General features: G+C 46.6%; 2 protein-coding genes across 4 annotated transcripts in view; both read left to right on the forward strand.

Moving 5' to 3' along the window:
- Positions 1-1,642: 1,642 nt before the first annotated feature.
- PTAFR (platelet activating factor receptor) lies at positions 1,643-3,070 on the forward strand (the record flags this gene model as incomplete). The annotated part of the gene is made up of 1 exon (XM_080357469.1): positions 1,643-3,070. The coding sequence occupies one exon, from the start codon at positions 1,643-1,645 to the stop codon at positions 2,702-2,704; it is 1,062 nt and encodes a 353-aa protein (XP_080213595.1). The 3' UTR covers positions 2,705-3,070.
- A 1,654-nt stretch (positions 3,071-4,724) lies between these two features.
- Positions 4,725-22,088, forward strand: part of EYA3 (EYA transcriptional coactivator and phosphatase 3) — a 29,113-nt gene continuing 11,749 nt past the window's right edge. For 2 of the 3 annotated variants that reach the window (XR_013923125.1, XM_080357549.1), the window contains exons 1-7: positions 4,725-4,793; positions 13,754-13,844; positions 15,713-15,756; positions 17,583-17,662; positions 18,495-18,561; positions 19,015-19,157; positions 21,418-21,555. Coding sequence is in view for 2 of the 3 variants with exons in the window: in XM_080357549.1 (XP_080213675.1) it covers positions 13,812-13,844; positions 15,713-15,756; positions 17,583-17,662; positions 18,495-18,561; positions 19,015-19,157; positions 21,418-21,555 (505 nt within the window). In the remaining variant the exon portion in view is untranslated. The remainder of the gene's footprint in view (positions 4,794-13,753; positions 13,845-15,712; positions 15,757-17,582; positions 17,663-18,494; positions 18,562-19,014; positions 19,158-21,417; positions 21,556-22,088) is intronic. The other variant, XM_080357550.1, reaches the window with a different exon arrangement.

The raw sequence follows: 22,088 nt of genomic DNA on the forward strand, positions 1-22,088 counted from the left end.
TATTGAGTAGATTTAGTGCGGAACGGTGCCACGCTCTCTTCTAGCTGTATTTTGTAGAATAGTTGGCTTGACAAGTGAGAAGGGAATAACTGGAGAGGCCACCAGTAACATTCACCAGAGCTCCCGGGCAAAGTTTGGAGTCTGCCGTGCCCATGTACAGCACCACAGATGGAGGGGTGGGTGGGCAGGACCCCGCGGCACAGCCTAAAGTGACTTTGTGAATGGTCGTACCTATATATTGATGTGGGTGCTTCTCTTTTCCTTGTGAATGCAGAACTGGTGCTGCAGTGATAGAGCACCTTTCACTGCAAAGATTCCAGCCCCGAGCACCAGAACTACTTGCTGAAACTGGCAGGTAGAACAGTGGGTTTAGTCATCTTCACTGCTAAATTAGTTATCACAGAATGTCCTGAGCTGGAAGGACCCACAGGATCAGAGTCCAACTGCTGTCCCTGCACAGGACACCCCACAGCTCACCCCGTGTGGCTGAGGACGGTGTCCAGTCTCTTCTCGAGCACTGTCAGGTTGGGGCTGTGACCCCTCCCTGGGAGCCTGTTCAGTGTCCAGCACCTCTGGGTGAAGAACCTTCTCCCCATGTCCCACTGACCCTCCCTGGCACATCTGCCGTTCCCTGGGCTCTGTCACTGGTCACTGGTCACCTCTCCCAACAACTGGAAAGAAGCACCAAGGGGTTTGCAGGGTTTTCTGAAGAAGGGAGAGCTTTCCTGAGCTAGAGCTGACTTCCCCATTTGCAGAGGAAGATTGCAAAGGAGGAACCGACAGCACACAGGCACAGCGAGAGACTCAACCCAGAGAGGGTGAGATGGGGTTTGTGCCACTTTCTGCTGCTGAGGAAGATCCAGAAAGGTTCGAGGCAGGCGGGCACCTCCTCAGAGTCTTTGGGGGAAAATGCCTGTGTCTGCGGGACCGGCAGAGCTGGGACAGGCCCATCACAACGTGCAGCGCCCGGCGCTCCTGTCATGACTCGCGCAAGAAGTTTGGGCTTCGTGACTGGTGGTACAGCTCACTCACTCCGGGAAAACCACCATGTTCTGCGAATAAGGTTAAAAACCCAGCGCGTTTACCATCGATGAGCAACCGAGTGTCCTTGCTGGTGGCTCTCAAACTGTTTTACCTGTATTAGTTATCTTTGCATGAAGAAAGAGGGAGAGAAAAACAAGCAGATCTGCAGATTGTGTCATGGGGAGGTGGGTGGTGCAGCCAAGAATGTGTGTGTTCTCCAGATGGTAAAAGCAGCAGGTTAAAGTGTACAAGGGATTAGACCAAATCCATGTAAATCTGAGACAAGAACACATGCAGTATTGATGATGCTATGTCCAAGCTTTAGATTTGAAGAAACACTGAGGTGGAGACTGGAAATATTACAATCCTGAAGGCGTCTCTTCAGGGATGTTTTTGTCTGTAGCCTCATCAGCGATACAGGAAAGTACAGAATTACTGCTGCTGCATTTGGTGCAGAAATGATGGGGGCGGGCGAAAGGAGCCAGACAGATAATGGGCAGGACTTGGAGATAAACTGTCTTTAAAAACCAACAGTGTACCACAAATGCTCTATATTTTTAGGTAAGAAGAAAAGCGACGGCAGGAAACTCTGCTTCAGACGTGCCTACTCAGCAGCACAATGTCTGAAAAGGGTAAAGTTGATGCGGAAGGTAGCGTTGGTTCCTACATTCCGTGCCACATCGACTCTGAGTTTCGCTACAACCTCTTCACCGTTTTCTACAGCATCATTTTCATCCTGGGCTTTGCTGCCAACTGCTACGTGCTCTGGATTTTCAGCCGTATCTACCCCACCAAGAAACTCAATGAAATCAAGATATTCATGGTGAACCTGACAGTAGCCGACCTGCTCTTCCTGGTTACGATGCCGATGTGGATTGTGTACTACCATCACCACGGGGACTGGATCATGCCCAAGTTCCTCTGTAATGTGGCTGGCTGTTTATTTTTTGTTAACACCTACTCTTCTGTTGCCTTTCTGATGGTCATCACATACAACCGGTACCAGGCTGTGACTAATCCCATCAGAGCTGCTCAGTTCACCACCCAGAGAAGAGGTATCTACTTATCAGCAGCTATCTGGATCATAATAGTGGGCAGCTCTCTGTATTACCTTTTTGACGATAATACTAACGAGGAGAAGATCGATTCGAAGAATTTCACCCGGTGCTTCGAGCGCTACGACTCTTCCGGCAACGTTTCAGCCGTTCTCGCCATTCACGTCATCATCTGCGTCCTTTTCTATATCATCTTCTTTTTTATACTAGGCTGGAATGTCATCATTATCAGGACGCTGTTCTCCAAACCAGCGCAGCCGCGGAGGAGCGCTCACGTCAAGCAAAGGGCGCTCTGGATGGTTTGCATGGTGCTGGCCGTGTTCATCATCAGCTTTGTACCTCACCACATAGTTCACCTGCCCTGGACCCTGACGGTTCTGGAGCAGTGGAGGAAAGAAGATTGTCAGCTGCGCCAACAACTCAATGACGCTCACCAGGTGACGTTGTGCCTCTTGAGTATGAACTGCGTGCTGGACCCCATCATCTACTGCTTCCTCACCAAGAAGTTCCAGAAGCATCTTTCGGAAAACCTGAAAAGCATGAAAGGGAGTCGCAAGTGCTCCAGACAAACCACAGACACCGTGATCGAGGGCACCATTCACCAAGAGGATGCCATCAGGATCTAGGTCAGCCCCGTTCCGATCATAGACTGAGATGTGTGAAATTAGTCACTCATCTGTTCTCAAGAAGAAGCACCAAGGAACACAACAGAGGACCAGGATATTATGTTTCCTTTTTCCCATTTGACAGAGGAATGGGCACTCATCGCTTCTATCAATCACATGCAACTAGCAGAACTGGAACCTGTAATGATCTGGCAGAAAAGCACCTTCTGTCTGGGCTGATGTTCCCGTGGGTGCTGAGAAGAGCTCAGATAAATAAATAAAGGTGTCACTGACCTTGTGCAGTGAGCAGCTGGAAGCTGAGGGCACTGAAATTATCCCCTGTGTCAGCCCCCATGGCACTGTCCCCAGTCTTTTGCCTGCCCAGCTCCCCCAAAGAATTCAGTATCAGAGCTGTTAGAGCCTTCTAAAAGGCCTGGAAGAACAGACTGTGCCACCAGTCCAGTGACTTTTCTAAGCAGCTTACATGGTTCTGTGAAGGGAACCTGAGCTGAAGAAGTGGCTGGAAGGGACATTATCCAAGGATTTCCTCAAATGCCTCCAAAGAAGAGACGTGCACCTCCAATCTCATCTCACCTGCTCACGGGGTCTGCTGGGTCCGTACTTGACAGGGAGTAGCCATTGCCCAATTTGCCTTTGCTCCCAGGTCTTGAATCAATCAAGTAAGTGGACCAGCAGGCAAGAAAAAGAAGATAAATCAGTGGTGCCACAGCCCAATCTCACTTTGGAGGCTCCAGATAACAGATTCTTGTCGGTGTGGGCATTATGATAAGACAAAACCCCAAACAAACGTAAAATTCTTTAGTATCTTTGTTCTTATTTATGTGAATTAGAGTTGTAGCAAGCAACCCTGCATTATTCTTTCCCCCAGCTTTTCTATTTCTGCTGACCAGTTCCTGATGTCCTACCACAAGTGAAGTATTTGGTCAGGTCATGGGCAACGGGGTTTTCCAGTGGTGCTGAGCTCCGTTACCAATCATGAGACACTCGAGGTTCCTTTTCTGACCCAAAATTGCCCAATCCCGCGCAGGAAACTGGGCAGGGAACTTGTTTCCACAGCAGTTTTTTGTTCCCTAAACTACAGCGGAGGGTCTGGTTGACGACAGGAAAAGCATCTTTGGGCTGTGACAGCGATTATTCACACACAGCCTTCCACACCCACCCCAGAGTGACCAGGAAAAGGGGGAGATAAGCTCAGGTCCTTCCCAAGACAGGACCAACGTTCGTATCGCACTTTGTGCAGCTTCAGCGGAGACGCGGGTCCTTCCGACGTATCTCCTGAAGATCCTCGGCAGGTTTTATGCCGACTTGTGTGAATGAGCAAAAGAAGCACGACATTTATTTTCCTAACACCATCTCCAGAGGGGAGAATCTTCATCACAACATGAATTCATTTCCTGGTCCTGGCCTTGTTTCGGGTATCGGGCGCCCGTCCAGAACCCACAGATCTGGTAAACGCGTGAGTTTCTCTGTCAGTTCCTGGAAAGCTTGCAAAGAAGTTTACAGTTTAGGCTTCGTGTGGGTAAATAACACGCTCTGCTCCACAGAAACAGCCCTGAGGCCCCGAGAACTGACGTAAACTTGCCCCTAAGAACAGGGTGAGTGGAGGAGAAAGCCCCGAGGACACTTCAGGACACGTTGCAGTGACTACACGTGTTTCCAAAAGCCACTCTGAGCTTCCAGCGCTGCTCCTGGAGCACTTGCTGGGTGTTACCCCAACTCGCTTTGCAATGAAGTGGATCCTCCAAAGTTCTTTTAAATAAAGAGCATTCCCCAGTGTTGTGCCCTTCGTCTCGCTGTGCCTACACTCGAGGGAAAACCCACTGACTTCGGCGTCATTTATTTATTTGCTGTATTTTTAATCACCAGGGGAGCTCTGGGACACGCGACGCTCAAGTTCTGTCCCACTAAAGAGCAAAAACCCAATTCCAGAGGGGAGCGGCCCCACTCCTCAGGCGCCCGCCGCCCGCGGGCCGCGCGTCACTTCCGGCGCCGGCGCGCTGCTTCCGGCCGGCGCTGCGGCGGGAGGAGCCGGCGCTGCCATGTCCGCTGCGGGACGCGCTCCCGGGCCCGGCGCCGGAGCCGCCGCTCGGTAAGAGCCCCCCGGGGGCGGCCCGGCCGCGCTCCGTGCCCGGGGAGGGCGGCGCGGGGCCGCTTGTCCCCCGCGGGAGCCCCCGGCGCCGCTCCCGCCTCGGGTCGCAGCCCAGCGGGGCCGGGTGTGTGTGGGGCGAAGCGCAGGCCCGAGGAGGCGGCGCGGTCGGGGCGGCGCCGGGTGAGACCCCCGGAGCCCGGCGGGGGGGTCCCGGGACCCCGGAGCAGCTGCCGGGGCCGCCTGGGAAGGGAGAGCCGGGAACCAGCTGGAACCTCCAGGGAGGCACCGACCGACCGACCCCCTCAGTGGCTCCTGCGGGGGAACCGGGAGCAGGAGCTCGGGGTGCGGGGCTGTGCCCGGGCTTGGCCAGGAGGCACTGGAACATCTCCGCCGTTCTCAGGCCTTGAGTGCGTGTAGTGGCTCCCACTGGAGCTTGTGCAGACGGGTCCAAGGGGATGTGGGTCAGTGGGGCCTCACAGGCTCTTCTGGACGCCCCTGGTTCTGGGAACGCTCCGCGGAGCTGCTGGAGCTTTATGGAGTTTGGTTTCTGCACCGCATGTTGCGACTAAATTGTTTCCAGACTAGAGCTCGTCTTGGCGCAGCAGAGCTGTGGTAATTCAGATTGTACAAAGAAGTCTCGGTGGGCTTTGCTTGTGGTGCAGAGCGAGCGCTGCTTCGGTGATGCACTTAATCTGTAGAGTAGGAACTTGCAAGAGGTAATTAAAAGTCAATTGAAAGTAAAACACGCTGATTAAGGTAAGATTTTATGATTATCGTTATCTGTATTGTTTGGTTTCCTTCAGTTCTGTCTGTTGCAGATTATCTTCTATTTATAGTACTGAATAAGATAAGTTTTGTTGAGAATCGTGGGAATTCACGTGCCTCAAATTGCTGTTTTCATAATAAGCTGCTTTTAAGAGCACATAAAGACAGCGGCTTCCTCAACCTGCAAAAAACCTGACCTGTCAACCTTATCACGTTTTGGGTGTTTTCTCATCGCCTCATGGTGCGATACTTCTTACTGGTGCAATTCTGCAATCCGGTTTTCACCACATACGCAGGTACATTCTCCAACGGGCAGCAGAGGTTCAGGTCTCGCCGTTCACAAACCAGCAGAATTTCTGCCCTGTGTCTTTCTGCAGCTTTCACCTCCCGCTCAGCCCTTCCCCGCAGCCTCAGCAGTGGTGACGGCACCTTGGTGACCGATTGTTGGGCTGTGTGATTGAAAAACTGTCGCCTGCCCGTCACAGATGTTTGAAATAGCTGTAATAATTTATTAGTGACTCGGGAAGGATTTACAGCTTCTCAAAGTTTTGGCTTGGAAATGTCCAGATGTTGAATGAGTTTTGAATCTGAGAGAGAACACTTTATTTCCATCTTTTGTGTTAACAGATTGGAGTACAGCAGATTAATGGACAATTTCCTAGCTTTTCTAGACCAGAAAATAGTTCTATACAACTAAACATAAACTGGATAAAATATACCAAATTAAAAGCCTGGCAAGTAGTGTGTTCAAGTCATGTTATGCATGAAGATTCAAGACTTAAAGCAGATAATATGTCATTGTGGACATGGGTAACTCAGTGCTTGTATTCTTAATTACTAGACGTAGGAAAGTTGGGTATATTTTTTTCCTCTGCTGATCTGTGCTCTTTTTGTCCTGAAAAGTGCTCCCAGAAAACGGGTGTTGGTTAAAACCTGTACTGGGTCTGCAAAACTCCTATTCAAAAAGGGTGATGGTTCATGTTTCTATAAATATCCTACCATTATATATGTAATTCCATTTTGAAGACCTCACAAATCAGTCTCATATTAATGTCTTTTCTGTGACAGTTTTTTTTACCCTATACTGTTTGAGAGAGCTTTAGAAATTCTTCCTTAAATATGATTGTTTTAAGATGATCAGAGGATAAAAATACATGTTCAGGAAGATAAAAGGACTCAAAGATAACAGAGACTACAGTTTATTCTTCGTTAGCTTGGCTGATGGTCTGCAGAACTACAAAAACACACAAGGTTTAAGTCTTTTTCTACTGTATTTCTTAATTTTCCATTCTATCCAGTAGTTAGCACTCATGCCAAGCTTGCTGCTATGCTGACCGACCTTCTGCCTTAAAAATACTTGTGCCTGAGCTGAGGAAAGCCAAAAGGTCCCTGTGAGTCAATGGTACCGCTGCTCTCGGCATTTTAAAATAAGGTAGCAAAAGCAGGTTGACAGTTCTCTCAATTAGTAATCTGTGTAACAGTTTTCCGGAACCTTAAGAATTTAACTTTGGACTGAAGAAGAAACAGCACCAAGTTGTTGAGTAAGTTTCTCTAATCTCTGAATGAAATGACAGAATCCATTAGCTGGAGGAGGCTGAAGTCAAAACCAACAGCCCTTCGGGGAATTTCTTGATGTTGACAGATTTGGGAGCTAAAAGGCAGCAGAGAATATGATGAACTGTTGTTTATCAAAGGTTACCCGTTCCATACGGTCAGCAAGAAGGTACTGATTCCTTGGGCTCTTGTTTAGCCTGCGGGCTTGTGTCATCCTGCTGGTTCTACCAACATTTCAGCCTCTCTCCATTGCTGGCTGCGGACCTTGGCTTCCGTGGGGATGCTGATGATCCCAAGCCGGGAGGAGTGGTTGACTCACCACAGGTTGTGCTGCCATCCAGAGACCTGGCCAGGCCGGGCTGGGCAGAGAAGAACCTGATGAAGTTCAACAAGGGCAAGTGTGGGGTCCTGTACCTGGGAAGGAACAACCCCCAGCACCAGCACAGGTTGGGGTTGAGAAGGTACAGGTTCTCTGCAGAGAAGGACCTGGGAGTTCTGGAGGACAACAGGGTGACCGTGAGTCACCAATGCGCCTTGTGGCCAAGAGGCCAATGGGACCTGGGGTGTGTGAGGAAGAGTGTGAGCAGCAGGTCAGGGAGGGGAATCCTCCCCCTCTGCTCTGCCCTGAGGAGGCCACATCTGCAGTTGTGGGTCCAGTTCTGGGCTCCCCAGTTTGAGAAGGACAAGGAATCACTGGAGAGAGTCCAGGGAGGGACACGAAGATGCTGAGGGGTCTGGAGCATCTTTGTGATGAGGAGACACTGAGAGAGCTGGGGCTGTGGAGCTGGAGAAGAGAAGCTGAGAGGGATGTGATCAATGGATCAGTATCTCAGGGTGGGTGTCAAGAGGGGTTTAAAAGGCATTTAGACACGAGTCTCAGGGACATGGGTCAGTGCCAGAGTCAGGTTATGGTTGGACTTGATCCTGAGGGTCTTTTCCAACCAAAACCATTCTACGCTTGTATAAATGCACTTAATTAAAAGCAATGGCTCTTACTGAGTGTTGAACACCCATCATTTAAACTTCTTATTTATTTCCGCCCCTCCCCCAGTAAAAAATCTCAAATATCCTGTACTTTATTCTTTCATTAATTTTTTGGAGCAGGTTACTCCAGCAACTGTTGTTGCTAAGACACAAATAGCTCCAGATGTTCTCAGAACTGATGGCACTGTGATAAATCCCATGGCTGCCTCTAATGCAAAATAACACAAGAAATAAGCAAATTTACCGTAGTGGCAACCTCCTTAATAAAATCGTGGCGAAAGCTGAGTCCTGAAACAGTTTCTAATAAAACTATAGATTAATTTCTATGGTGGAAGCCACATGACTTTTTATAAGTATTAGTGTAATAATTTATTGAAAATATAGTTTAGAGCTGCACATTAAGTCTCAGTGCAAGTCGAATCCTTATGAACAGGAGTTCATTGACTTTTCTTACATTAACACAAATCCCTGTGCTTTGTTTTGTAACTAAAAGGTTAACACAGTTTTCTGCTGTTGGGATCTGTGTGGAACTTGTTCCTGGGCTCAGCGGGAGTTGTTTTTCTCAAGGATGAAGTTGTTATTTCCACATTTTTCTTGGGTGAAGACAGTGCTTTTCCCCATTAAAAAATTTCCCCGCTGCATTTCAAAATCAAATTTAACAGGATTGCATAAGAACTGGGGAACCAAGCTGCGTGTCATTGTTCCAGCAAAGCCCTGACATTATAACCTTTCACGGATTTAAAAATAACCCACAATTTACTATGAATGAAATAGCCATTGCTTGGGGTAAAACTATTTGCATTAATACATTGAATTTCTGTAATTTTCTTCCTTTATAAATACGACACAATCTTTTTTTTCCTTAAGATTATGAAATTTTAATCAAACTCTGATTTTCCAATCCTCCGGGACTGTGTTGTCACAGCCACTTATCCCTTTAAAAACGGGACGTATCATCTGCCTTCCCCGTAACTTTGACAGAGTTTTATTCGGCATTATTCAGTATTAAGTATTTCATTCCCTAGTCCGTGAGGAAAGCTGGACTTTCTTTGCACGTCGCCAGAGTTGCGATTCCCTTTTATTTAAAGCATCTCGAAGGTGTTTTGGCCGCGGGGTCACCAGGGTGGGAATATTTCAGCAGCTCGGCCGGTGAAATGTCGTCAGGGTTGGATACGGGAATGCTGAGATACGGGGAACCATAACATTGGAGAGGAACTTCAGAATAAACAGCACTTGGTAGCTGAGCAGCACGTAGTAATGCCGGTTTGTGGCTCTTCTCTCTTTTTCTATTTGTGTCTTTGAGTGGTTTTAATTAAATTAAAATAAAGGAGGGACCCAGGCCATCCCGCTGGGCCAAGTCCTGCTCCTCTTTTGCTGCTTAATTCATATTTTCATTGCTATTCATGGTAAGATGCTGACCCTCAAGTCAGTAAGGAGTGGAAATAACTTCATAGATGGCATTATTATACATATAACTGTTTAAGATATTTTCATTACCCTAACGAAAGGTTTGTTCTTAGAGAAATAGCGGCTATTTTCAAGTAATATAAACCCATATTCAAACAGCTCTTTTTTTTCTAATCAGTGTAATTGCTGCTCTTTGGTTTTATCGCGGTCTCCTTGACTTTGTTTGCAGCTTGAGGGAAGAACTGAAAGTTTATATTTTAGATTCGAGGCCAAGGCAGATGGGCTTGAAAAGAGCAGAATGAAAGTAAATAGCGGTCCAGCCTGATGCTACCAGTGGAATTATAGCCACAGTATCTAGCTCAAGTCTGACCAAGCTGGACTTGGTGGTTTAGGATTTTTAAGACAGGATTTAGTGCAAGAAACTGCTTTTAATAGAGAATTATTTGCATAGTGATCCTGTGCGGAGCAGGAGGCCGGGAACTGTGAAGCCACATATTACAGAGTAGTTTTCATCAGGTAAATAAAGCAAGCCACCCATAAAGGGGAAAAAAGTGAGATTTTACTGGTTTTCAGAGATATAACACTCATATTTCTGAATGTTTTTCCCATTGCTGCAACTCGTTTGGTGGCTCGTTGCACGTTTAGTTATGTTTTGTCCAGGTTTTCGCATTCACAAGCCCACAGAAATATTCTCACCACCACAATCTGCTTTTCAGACCTCACACACACACACAAATATAAATAGATATGTAAGTGGAAAAGTGACCAAGCTGCTCAGGACCGGGTGTAACTGCAGCAATTTGGACTCTCTGGAACTGCAGATAGTGAAGATCTGCTTTGGTAGCTCTTGTGTTGTGGTCACTTTTAGGTCCAAAATTTGCCAATTTAGGTTTCCTGTTGTGTCCTTGTGCTACTTCTATTCCAAACAATAGAATCACAGAATGTCCTGAGCTGGAAGGACCCACAGGATCAGAGTCCAACTGCTGTCCCTGCACAGGACACCCCACAGCTCACCCCGTGTGGCTGAGGACGGTGTCCAGTCTCTTCTCGAGCACTGTCAGGTTGGGGCTGTGACCCCTCCCTGGGGCCTGTTCAGTGTCCAGCACCTCTGGGGAAGAACCTTTTCTTCATGTCCCACTGACCCTCCCTGGCACATCTGGAGGAATGGAGTGTTCTCTAGAAGAAAGAGGTCAAGTTTTCACTTGCCATCGAGGCAAGAACTCATCAGGCTCCAAAGATGCAGAGAAGGACCCAGGAGTCTTGGTGGACCATGAGCCCACAATGCGCCTTGTTGCCAAGAGGCCAATGGGACCTGGGGTGTGTGAGAAAGAGTGTGAGCAGCAGGTCAGGGAGGGGAATCCTCCCCCTCTGCTCTGCCCTGGGGAGGCCACATCTGCAGTTGTGGGTCCCGTTCTGGGCTCCCCAGTTTGAGAAGGACAAGGAATCACTGGAGAGAGTCCAGGGAGGGACACGAAGATGCTGAGGGGTCTGGAGCATCTTTGTGATGAGGAGACACTGAGAGAGCTGGGGCTGCTGAGCTGGAGAAGAGAAGCTGAGAGGGATGTGATCAATGGATCAGTATCTCAGGGTGAGTGTCGGAGGATGGACCAGACTCTGTTCAGTGGTGCCCAGCGCCAGGGTGAGGGGCAACGGGCACAGACTGAAACACAGAAGGGTCCATCTGAGCATGGGGAGAAATTTGTTTGCTGGGAGGTGCCAGAGCCTGGCCCAGGCTGCCCAGAGCGGCTGTGGAGTCTCCTTTTTGTCTTTCTTATGATTTAGTATTTAAAATAAAACCAATTGGAGGAAAAACTGGAATGGTGACAGCAGGGCTTTGTATTGTTTACTTCCTCGTGCATGGTGTGAATTTGGTCTTTTCAAAAGAACCGGAGTTGCTGAGGAGACTTATTGTAAATTCAAGTAAGTCGCTTTAATTAGAGGAGGCAGCCTCAGAAAATACTCCAACCCTCAATGAAATTTTAGCCTGGCATATCCAATACACCCTGGTATGTAGGACCTCTGCCTGTTCTTAGATAAGGGAGAAATCCTTTGTGTTTTCATGGTTAAAATGCAATTATTGTGGGCTGCTCAGCGTCCCCGTGCCGGGCGGGCACGTGGTGCAGCGCTGCCGCCTCCTGCACGTGCGGACGCTTCAAGTAGGTCTGGCAGGGGCCGGGAGGGGGAAATCGCAGCTTTCATGATGTGAAGGTGCCTGAGCGCTCCGGACAGGATGGAAAAGCAGGTATAGAGAAAGCAGGGCCAGGTAAACAGCCTTCCACATTTCCACTGAGACTTACAGCAGAATTCCATGGCTGCGGAGGCAGGAATAGGTTGTACCGCAGCTCGCAAAGTTGCTGTGGTTAATTTCTCTAATTGCCTGCATCTTTTGCCCAGCAAACTGCAACAAATTAACCAGGTTGTGAAGGTAATCTCCAATTTTTTAATGGTTTTGAAACCCTAGGGAATAGCAGCTCTTGGGCACAGTATACAGGGTCTCTATACTAAATGCTACTCAGCTTCCTAAATACAAATTATTCTATGAATTTTCACCAAACTTCACTTTTTGAGGGGTGCAATGGAAATTGAAACTTGGCAATAAACAGTAAATACATTTAGTTGTACAATCTTCCACTGATTTTTTGGTTTTTTGCTCTTTATATTCTAAGTTAAAACAGATTAGATTGAATCACGCCGTTTACTGACCTAGTAGACCATACCGGATCATTTAAAGTGTCTTTCAAATCATGGTGCGCATGTCTCATTGATACTTCAGCCTCTGTGGTCAGTACGGTACAAGGAGATTATGTCAAAATGTGCTGCGTGCATTAAAAAGTCTGTATCTTGAAGTTGTCCTGGTTGAAGGGGGCTGAGATAAAAGGTGAAGTAAAAGCTGCCCCCACAAACAAAGCAAGCAAGGAATTCATTCCCCGCTCCCCTTATCGGGTGCTCAGCCCTCACTGCGCTGCGCGGGAAGGCAAACGCCATCGCTCCCCTCATCCCCGTCCTTCTTCTTCCCCTAAAATACACCCCGAGCATGATGGCTGTGCTGCCATCAGAGACCTGGACAGGCTGGGGAGTTGGGCGGGGAATATCCTGATGAAATTTAACAAGGGCAAGTGTAGAGTCCTGCATCTGGGCAGGAACAACCCCAGGATCCAGTATAGGTTGGGAAATTACATATTAGAGAGCAGCGTAGGGGAAAGGGAGCTGGGGGTCCTGGTGGACAACAGGATGACCATGAGCCAGCACTGGGCCCTTGTGGCCAGGAAGCCAATGGGACCTGGGGTGGGTTAGAAGGGGGTGATCAGTAGGTCAGAGAGGTTCTCCTGCCCCTCTGCTCTGCCCTGGGGAGACCACACCTGGAATATTGTGTCCAGCTGTGGCCCCTCAGTTCCAGCAGGACAGGGAACTGCTGGAGAGAGTCCAGCGTAGGGCAATGAAGATGACTAAGGGAGTGGAGCATCTCCCGTGTGAGGAAAGGCTGAGGGAGCTGGGGCTCTTTAGTTTGGAGAAGAGGAAACTGAGGGGTGACATTATTAATGTTTATAACTATATAAAGGGTGAGTGCCATGAGGATGGAGCCTTCTCGGTGGCAAACAATGATAGGACAAGGGGTAATGGAATCAAGGCGGAACACAAGAGGTTCCACTTAAATTTGAGAGAAAACTTCTCCGTGAGGGTGGCAGAGCCTGGAACAGGCTGCCCAGGGGGGTTGTGGAGTCTCCTTCTCTGGAGACATTCAAAACCCACCTGGACATGTTCCTGTGTGACCTCACCTGGGCGTTCCTGCTCCATGGGGAGATTGGACTGGATGATCTTTTGAGGTCCCTTCCAACCCCAAACATACTGTGATACTGTGATGTTTCTGGTGTGCGATGCCCCTTTGTGCTGTGCCCCCTCCCGGCTCCTCGTCCCCCCAGCCGGGATGAGAAGCTGGAAAGCCCTCGCCTGCTCGGCAACAACGAAAACATCGACGTGTTATCAACACTATTTGCGTCCTAAACCCAAACCTCAGTGCTGCATTGGGAGGAAAACGAACTCCATCCCAGCCGAAACCAGGGCAGGAGCTTAAAGCTAAATCCCTTGTTTATGAAATCTGCCCGTATATGAATTTTGTCTTTGACTCGGGAGATGGCAACAGGAGTTTAAAAAGCTTGTGGGTGGAATATCTAACAATTCGTGTTCTCCGATAGCCTCAATGATAAGTCCCCCCAGCAGTACATAAAGCTATGAACACCTTTTTTGGCCAGGCTTTGAAGACGGCCGAGGAACACACGATTGGAAGCGACCAGCATTCAAATCGTACCCATGGAAGAGCCACAAGACCTCCCCGAACAACCAGTAAGTCCATTGAAAAAGCTTAAAAGCAAACACCAAATGGGTGATCTCACCAATTTTTAATTTATAATATTTTAATGAATAATGTAAAATAAGGCTTGTAAACCTTATATGTTTATCTAGAGGTAAAAAATCATTTTGTTGGTAGCAAAATGTGTTGTACATTTTATTTACCACAATCCTACAGGCAATAGTAATAAAAGTTTTGTGTGCTTAAGCTCTCTGATATTTCTATGTGAAATTATGCCTAATAATTACCATCCATATTATCACTAACCGATAATATCACGTCACAAAAGTTTTGGATAGAGCAATTATCAATGCAGTATGATATGAATTAAAATTTGTACATCTAAAACACAGCGGCGCAGGAGTTAAGCAAAAAAGTTGGTATTAATGTTATGTTCCAGAATTTAACCTGATGCCAACTGGAGAGGAAAGGGCCAAGAGAGTGAAGCTTGCTTTAATTTTGGAGGCATTTTCAAGTGCACACAAAAATAGAATAAATAGGGAATTTGGTAGCATTCCTATTGAAAATATTTTGGTGCCTTTTTAATGTGAGAATTTAATTTTCTTCAGCTAAGTAGTTAGAAAATACACTGTGATGTCATTTGTGACTTGGGAACAAAGTGGAATGAAAACCTACATTTTCAGTTGTTCAAAATATTGCTGGACACAACATGTGCCTGAGTCACTGTGAACAGAACATGAGACTAATCAGAACAAAACACAATTTAAACTTCAGATATTGTGTAGGATTTAAAAATGAATTAGCCGTGCGTATTAAAGGAGGAAATTTCTATATTTACATCCTTACATCATGAAAACTGGCTTTGTAAGGTTTGATTCTTCAGGGCATGAGAGCGTGAAAAATCTGTGAGCAGATTCAGCTGAAGATTTTCTTCTTAATTTCTTTTAAGTATCTTATTCTGAGACAGAATATGCGGCTGTATTGGCCACAGCCAGTGAGTGAGGTGGCATTCTGAATACAGTGACACTTGGCAAGACAAACTTGTATTCACCAAAGTAAACGTCCCGAATTGTACTCCCCCAGCTCAAGAGAGAGAGAGTGGAAGGTCCTGACTCCTTAAATAATTAGCATGACACTAATGATTCTTTTAAAATCAACATAAGGCCAAATATGGTAGTGAAATAAAAAGATGGAGTAAAGCTGTGCCTTAGAGACAGCTCGGGACATATTGCTGAAACTTGAATCACTCAGGTAGACCCTTTTACTCCCTCCTTCCTCCCTCCTTCCTCCCTCCTTCCTCCCTCCTTCCTCCCTCCTTCCTCCCTCCTTCCTCCCTCCTTCCTCCCTCCTTCCTCCCTCCTTCCTCCCTCCTTCCTCCCTCCTTCCTCCCTCCTTCCTCCCTCCTTCCTCCCTCCTTCCTCCCTCCTTCCTCCCTCCTTCCTTCCTCCTTCCTTCCTCCCTCCTTCCTCCCTCCTTCCTCCCTTTTTCTCTTTTCACCTTATTTTTAAAAAGCATGAATTCACTTCTCCTGCATGAGAAATCATTGGACTGTGCTCCTGTGACTCGAGAGGGGACAAAAACCCCCTTGGTGTCTCTGCAGAGGTTTTCCGGGGGACAGGGGATGTTGAAAGGAGGAAGCAGCAAGTGTGGCATCTAAATACATTCCATAAACAGCTCACCCCCTCATCCTGCCCAGGTTTTAGCACTTCTTTTTTAGCAGCTTTAGTACTTGTTTTCTAATTAGTAAAAAACCCGTTTGGAGATGAAGAGCCCCCGGTGACACCGGTTTGCTCTGGAGTTCAGTGCAAGGCTTTTTGTATTTAAACACTCCGATAACCAGGTGCGCAAGCTCTGCCAAGAGCTTTGTTTGTCAGGTCTCTGAACGTGTTTGTCTTTGCAGGTGAAAAAAGCCAAGATGCAGGAATCCAGAGAACAAAGCCTGAGGTATGTAAATGTGAATTTGATTTTAGCGTAGAACCGTTATTAACATTCTTTTGTCATTATAAGTCCATTTTAGAAGCTTGCAGGTTGTTTTATTTTTCACAGAGACAGGGCAAATATACTTTGAGATTAAATTCCCAATTAAAAAAGCAAACAACTAATTGTCCCTTTGGTATTATCGAGGGTTAAGATTACGGGGTGACAATAAAACCCTGGCAGATCTATTGTTAACCTCCTCTCCCCCCCACTTCCCCCTTCTTGCCCCTCCCTCTCCCCATTCCCACTCAGCACAGGCGATCAGGAGGGAAAGAAGGACAGAGAGAAGAGAGTTGGGAAAATTAACAATGTTTTACTAATGCTACTGATAAAAATAGAGAAAATAACACAAAATATAGAAAACCAATCTTGAAAGTCTCGGCAACTGCAGAGCCGGCAGCCGAAGTCCTGGACTGGACTCTGCAGCCAACCGGAGCTGGATTCAGTCCGTCACTGGCCTCAGTTCACAGGGACGACTCGCAAGGTCCTCTCCTCATGTCGCCATAGGGAAAAGGGCCGAGATCCTCGTGATCTCCCCCTTTTCTATGCAGTATCCCGTGAATGGGATGTCACACTCCGTTGGTCAGTTTCTGGTCAGCGGTTTCTCGTTGTCCCTCTCTCCAGATGTCCATCCGTGCTCATCCATAACCTCACATTCCATTGCTGTGTTACCAAAACATGGCTCTGGTTCTCCAGGAAAATGCAGCTGATATGAAGCTTGAGCTGACAGGCAAATTCACCAAAAGAGAAACTTGTTTTTAACAAAACCAGGACAGGTATCAAGTTGTAAATGATGGAGAATAAGAGCACTTGAGATGGATCATCCCGACAGCTGCCCGTGCAGTGTTGAGGAGCAGGAACACGGGCCGGCACAGTGTGCTGAGGAACAGCCCTTTATCTGTTACATTTTCCACAGGAAATGATCAAAACGAGCAGCGTTCAACCTACTTGAAAACACGCTGTGTGACAGCCGCAGGTTGGCTATCTCTGCCACACATTCACAGTTCTTCCACCAAGAATAATTGTAGACAAATCCCCTGAGACAAATACCCATAGAAATATGCTATTTTCTTGCAAGACTCATGCTGTGTTCTGGAAGCCTGTTCAGCTACTGGCATTGAGAAAAATTTCCAAGGATTTTGTTTGTAAAGGTTGTATGGTGGGGAAAAGCCAGGTGGTTGTATTTCCATGAAGCTTCGCTCCCTCTCAGTGGCCAAAGGAAGGAAAATCACTTGTCTTTTAACCAAACCCAGGGCACGCGGCAGCTAATTCCCCCCTTACCTGCATCCTGCCCAGGAAAACTGCGCCTCCCATCCTGGGATGAGCCCCAACCCATCCTGGGGGAACGAGCGGGGTCTGTCCTGGGATGAGCTCCAGCCCATCCTGGAGGGATGAGCAGGCTCTAGTTTTATTATTGCTGGTCATAGAATTATAGAATAGTTTCGGTTGGACCTTCCCAGCCCCCCCAGTGCCCCCCCTGCCATGACAGGGACATCTTCACCAGCTCAGGGTGCTCAGAGCCCCATCCAGCCTGGCCTGGGATGTCTCCAGGGATGGTTCATCCACCACCTCTCTGGCCAACCTGGGCCAGGCTCTCACCACCCTCAGGGCAACAATTCCTTCCTCATGTCCAGCCTGAATCTCCCTCCTTTAGTTTAAACCATCACCCCTTTTTGTGTCATGACACAGCAGTTTGCCTCGGTCAGGAAGGTTGAACCTTGTGGTTACAGTGCCTGAGGATGTTAATCGAAGAGTTCATCACGATAATGATCTGCCTTTGTTTTTCCTGCCAGTCACGTGAGCAACGCAGAAGTCGGCGATCAGAAACCTGAATCTTCAAGCCTTGGTTCAAACCTTCCCATGTCCAGTGAGAGTAAGTGCCTTCTGCAGTTCTGCTCCCACCAGCTTTCCTCTTTTCTTCCTCTGGTCTCGTTAATTTGCTTCATCAAGCACAAGCTAAATGGAGGGGAAACTGAGGCACAGAATAAAAAGATTGAGTAGTGAGTGAGAAGTGGAATTTACCCTTTCTTCTGGAAAAAGAGGGCTGGAGGTTATTACAAAAGCAAGATCCCTGTGTAGAATAGCTTTGCCTGCACCAATTTACAAGTGTAAATCAGCTCAACTTGATTGAAAATACGTAACATGGAACTTTCCATTGCCAACTGGTGCTTGTTTAAGGAAAGCACCATTGCTAGATGTGAGAAATTGGGGCCAACGGTTCGAAAGGAAAGTGAATCACAAGAAATTCACGATGGAATTCAGGGTTTGGAGAGTTATGATGATGTCCCAGAATGTGGTGACATGACTGTATTTGAATAAATGTTGACTTTTTTGGTTCAAATAAATGTAGATTGTTGTTCATGGAAAAATAAGACAGCCCTGAAAATAAGCCCTAACACATCTTTCGGAGCTAAAATTAATGTAAGACCCTGTCTTATTGTTGGGGAAACTGGGTAAGAATTTGTGTGTGGTGCTGGTAGATGCAAACGGGTAAACCCAGGTACTGTGCAGATTTACAGTCATACAAGTCATCGCTCATTTGAATCGGGGGGATTTTTTGAGAATTTGCTTTGAAGCAAGTATTCAAGGCACTGAAAAACTTGTAAATCCTGTGTCTTGATTAAAATGTGCATACTGATGTTTAATTGTCATTGTTTGGTTTTGAAGTCACCTGTGTAATTATCTGAACTCTTTTTTTTTTCCAGTTATGACTTGCACTGATTACATCCCAAGGTCATCAAACGATTATACCTCACAAATGTATTCTGCAAAGTGAGTCAAACAGTTATTACTAAACTCTGTAACTCTTCTTTCTGAAGGGATCTTGTTGCATCTTCATGCATTTCTGTGATGAAGTAATTCACGTTTTCACGTCTGCTGGCAACAGATACTCATTGCTGAAGCTCATACAAGTCACCCTTTGGCTCCAGTGCCTGTTGTCTTATGATCATAAGGATAAACGAGCCCCATCGAGTAATTAATTTATCCGTATGATCATAAGACAGCAGCCCTGTGTGTCTTGTTGAATAATGCCCACAGTATTTGAGGAATAAACCATCTGGACATAAATACCTAACGCGCAAGCAGATTTCACACTCAGAGCACGTGTCAGTGTGTAGCGTTTCTTCTTCCCAAAGCAATTTTTTCATGTGTCTTGTGGTTTGGAGGCTGAAAGATGTGTAGTGTAAACAGGGTTTTCTAATTTCACTCTCTCTTTTCCATAAGGCCATACGCACATATCCTTTCTGTACCTGTGTCGGAAACCATGAGCCCGTACCCCGGGCAGACTCAGTACCAAGCGCTCCAGCAGTCTCAGCCCTACACCATCTACCCCCAGACCACCCAGACCTACGGACTACCTCCTTTTGGTAAGGAAGAGCTTCTCAGAGACTTCCAAATGCATGCAGTTACCATCTTCTATCTCATTCGATGTTTAACTAACCAGACGTGTTGAAGAGTTCATAGGAGAGCACACGCCTGATTTAAATTGTCACTTGGTACCTACAGTACAGATCTCTAAAATCTTAATATCTAGACATGTAAAGGGGTTAATTTTTCCTTAGCTGAAGAGCTGAATGTCTTTGGACAAAACCGGTGACATTTGTGGCTTTTGCTTCCAGAGCAAGGATTTTATATAAATCACAACACAATTGATTTGTCACGAAAGATGGTGTAGAAAAGGTGATACAATGAGGCTCGGTTTTATTAGACAAAAGTTACATTACTAATTCTGTTTAAAGCAACGTAGCACAAATTCTCTTTATGAGAAGTACATAAAATGGATTTATATACCTTTGTTCTTTTTTTTTTTTTTTTACATATATATATGAACACCTGAGATTCATGAGAATGAATTTTCTTGGACTTGAGGGAACCTCAGGAAGGAAACAGTGGGTTTGTAGTCACTGGGACACAAAGGTTTGATCAAACAGGGTTTGATCTCCCAAATCTCATTTGGGAGTGTGTGTTTCAACTCCTTTTAACACAAAGGCTCTGAAATTTGGGGTGTTTAACTGCGTCAGTGTTATGTAACAGTAACAGTAGAAATTCTTCTGAAGACCTTTACTGTTGACTTCATAGGAACTTTTATCTGTTAAGCATCTTCTGGAACGCGATCAGCGGCTGAGATGGCTTGGTTTGGATTTTGAGGTTCGGTATTAAAGACATGAATTTTTAGGCTGGATTTAAGCATTAGGAAGGTGTTAACAGTCATATTTCTAGGAGTGGTAAAATTCTACCTGTTGGATGGTGTGAGGGGCAGGTGGAGGGTGCAGGACTGAACACACACATTTAAGAGCAAATCCCCAAATCTCCACTGAGCAGGGCAGGACTGGACCAGATTGCTCAGATGTTTTCCAGAGGTTTGCGTGACTTTCTAGTGTGTATTTGTTGCCAATACCCCTTGTGCTGTAATAACTTCCGGTGACGTTCAGTGCATCGTTCTGCATGGGACACACTTGCGGTGCAGAGAGAATTTATTAAAGAAGCGTTAAAATAAAGAGTAGTGACGTGCAAGCCAAGTACCTGTGGCTGTGAGTTGGCATCTTTCTTGCGCCGTAAGGAACCGTTTGGTTACTGGCCCCTCTAAAAACCACTCGCCTGTTTGAAGATTGCGCCATTCCCTTCCCATACTAAACAAACTTCTCCTGCTCTCTGTTTCCCATACATTTTATTCTGCAATATATCTCCAGTCTTTCTTAAATCAGTCTTTCCTTGTTGTTTGCTAATTATCACAATACTAGAGGTTTGAAAAAGTAATGGATGGTGCAACTTGAGAGTCGCAGAATCACAACCCTGGCGTGGCTGAACAGTTGGGTGAACGACTTAATTTGACTTATAGGTGGCAGTTTGAGGGCAGGTATGTAAGTAAATCAAAGAGCCGTTGCAGAACTGAATTGTGACACATGGAACAAGCTCAGGGAGCCGCTGCTCTTGTCCAGCTCTGTAGAGTCTCCCTTGTTGTCTGGGTAAGAAACTCAGAGCTCGTCCTGGAGCAGGTGGAGAACCACAGGCGGCTTTTGCCACCTTGGTACCGGTTTTTGAGGGTTTAAGATGGAGATTGGTCTTTCTGCCAGGCCTGAGCTTTGTGTCCAGCTCCAAACATCCTTTGACCTTCTGCTTTGCGCACTCCTGCTTGTTTTCAAGTAGATCCTCTCAGCCGATACTCGCTTTCTAACCCGGGCCAGGGAGAAACATGTTTGATTTGGCTGGAGGGCTGGAAATGGTGAAACAAAAGATGAGGAGCCCTGAAGATCCAGACCTGAGCTGCGCTTCTTCAGCTAGATCCTGAGGTTTTCCCTGTTCTTTGAGCTCTGCAGCTCAGCCCCACCATCCGAGGGATCAAGCAGTTCCTTGGCACTGAATCTTACCGTGACACTAACAGATTTTTAGCTGAAAGCTTCGGAAATTCATCTTGTTGGTGCTTTTAATTCTCTTTTCCAGCCAGTTTTGTCAGCAGCTCTAATCTGTGTGCAGCCTGACGCTCAGCACATCCTATTGCCGAAATTAAACATTTTCTGTGTGTGATTTGTTCCTTGCTTTTGTGACAAAGCGCAAATCTTAACCTGAGGTTACAGCATGCCATTGGGTGCCAGCGTATTTGTAACTGGTCCGATTTATCCGCTTCAGGTGCACTGTGGCCAGGTATGAAACCCGAAAGTGGTTTAATTCAGCCTCCATCTACAAGCCAGCCCAGTGTTCTTACCTGCACTACAGGGTTAACCACAAGCCAGCCCAGCACAGCACATTATTCTTATTCCGCTGAAGGTAACTTGGCATGGTTTTTATCTCTCTCCACCTAATTGAGTCCAGATAGCAAAACTAGAGAGGCTTGCACGTTCGCTCTGGTTTGTGCATGCTTAAACGCTTGGTCTCTTTTCTTTTGCGTGTGTCCGTGTTCAGTTTCAATTGCTTCTGGAGGTAGATGGCTCCTATGTATTACACACACACCCCCCTCCCAGCTTGGTAGATCTGCTAGAAAGTGAATTTCTTAATATAAAACTAGCCTGTAAATATTTCACCTGCTGGAAGTGGAATCTAAGAAGCCAGGGGCTGAATTTCACCAGCTCCCAAAGCAATTTTTAGCAGTAAATAGTGGAATGTTGCGTATGGCAAATATGTGCAAATCGATCCTTTTTGCAAGGCAGGATTTTTGCAGCTTACGTTTGGGCGATGAATGTGAAAACGTGTCTCTTTCTCTGTAGTTTTTTAAGAAGCGCTTCAGGAATTCTTAATCTGTTTGTTGTGCGATAATTTCATTGAATAACTCAGGAGATCTTTAGTTCAACCTCCTGCTCCAA

This window comes from Nesoenas mayeri (genome assembly GCF_963082525.1).
Source record: "Nesoenas mayeri genome assembly, chromosome: 21".
NCBI classification, from domain to species: Eukaryota; Metazoa; Chordata; class Aves; order Columbiformes; family Columbidae; genus Nesoenas; species Nesoenas mayeri.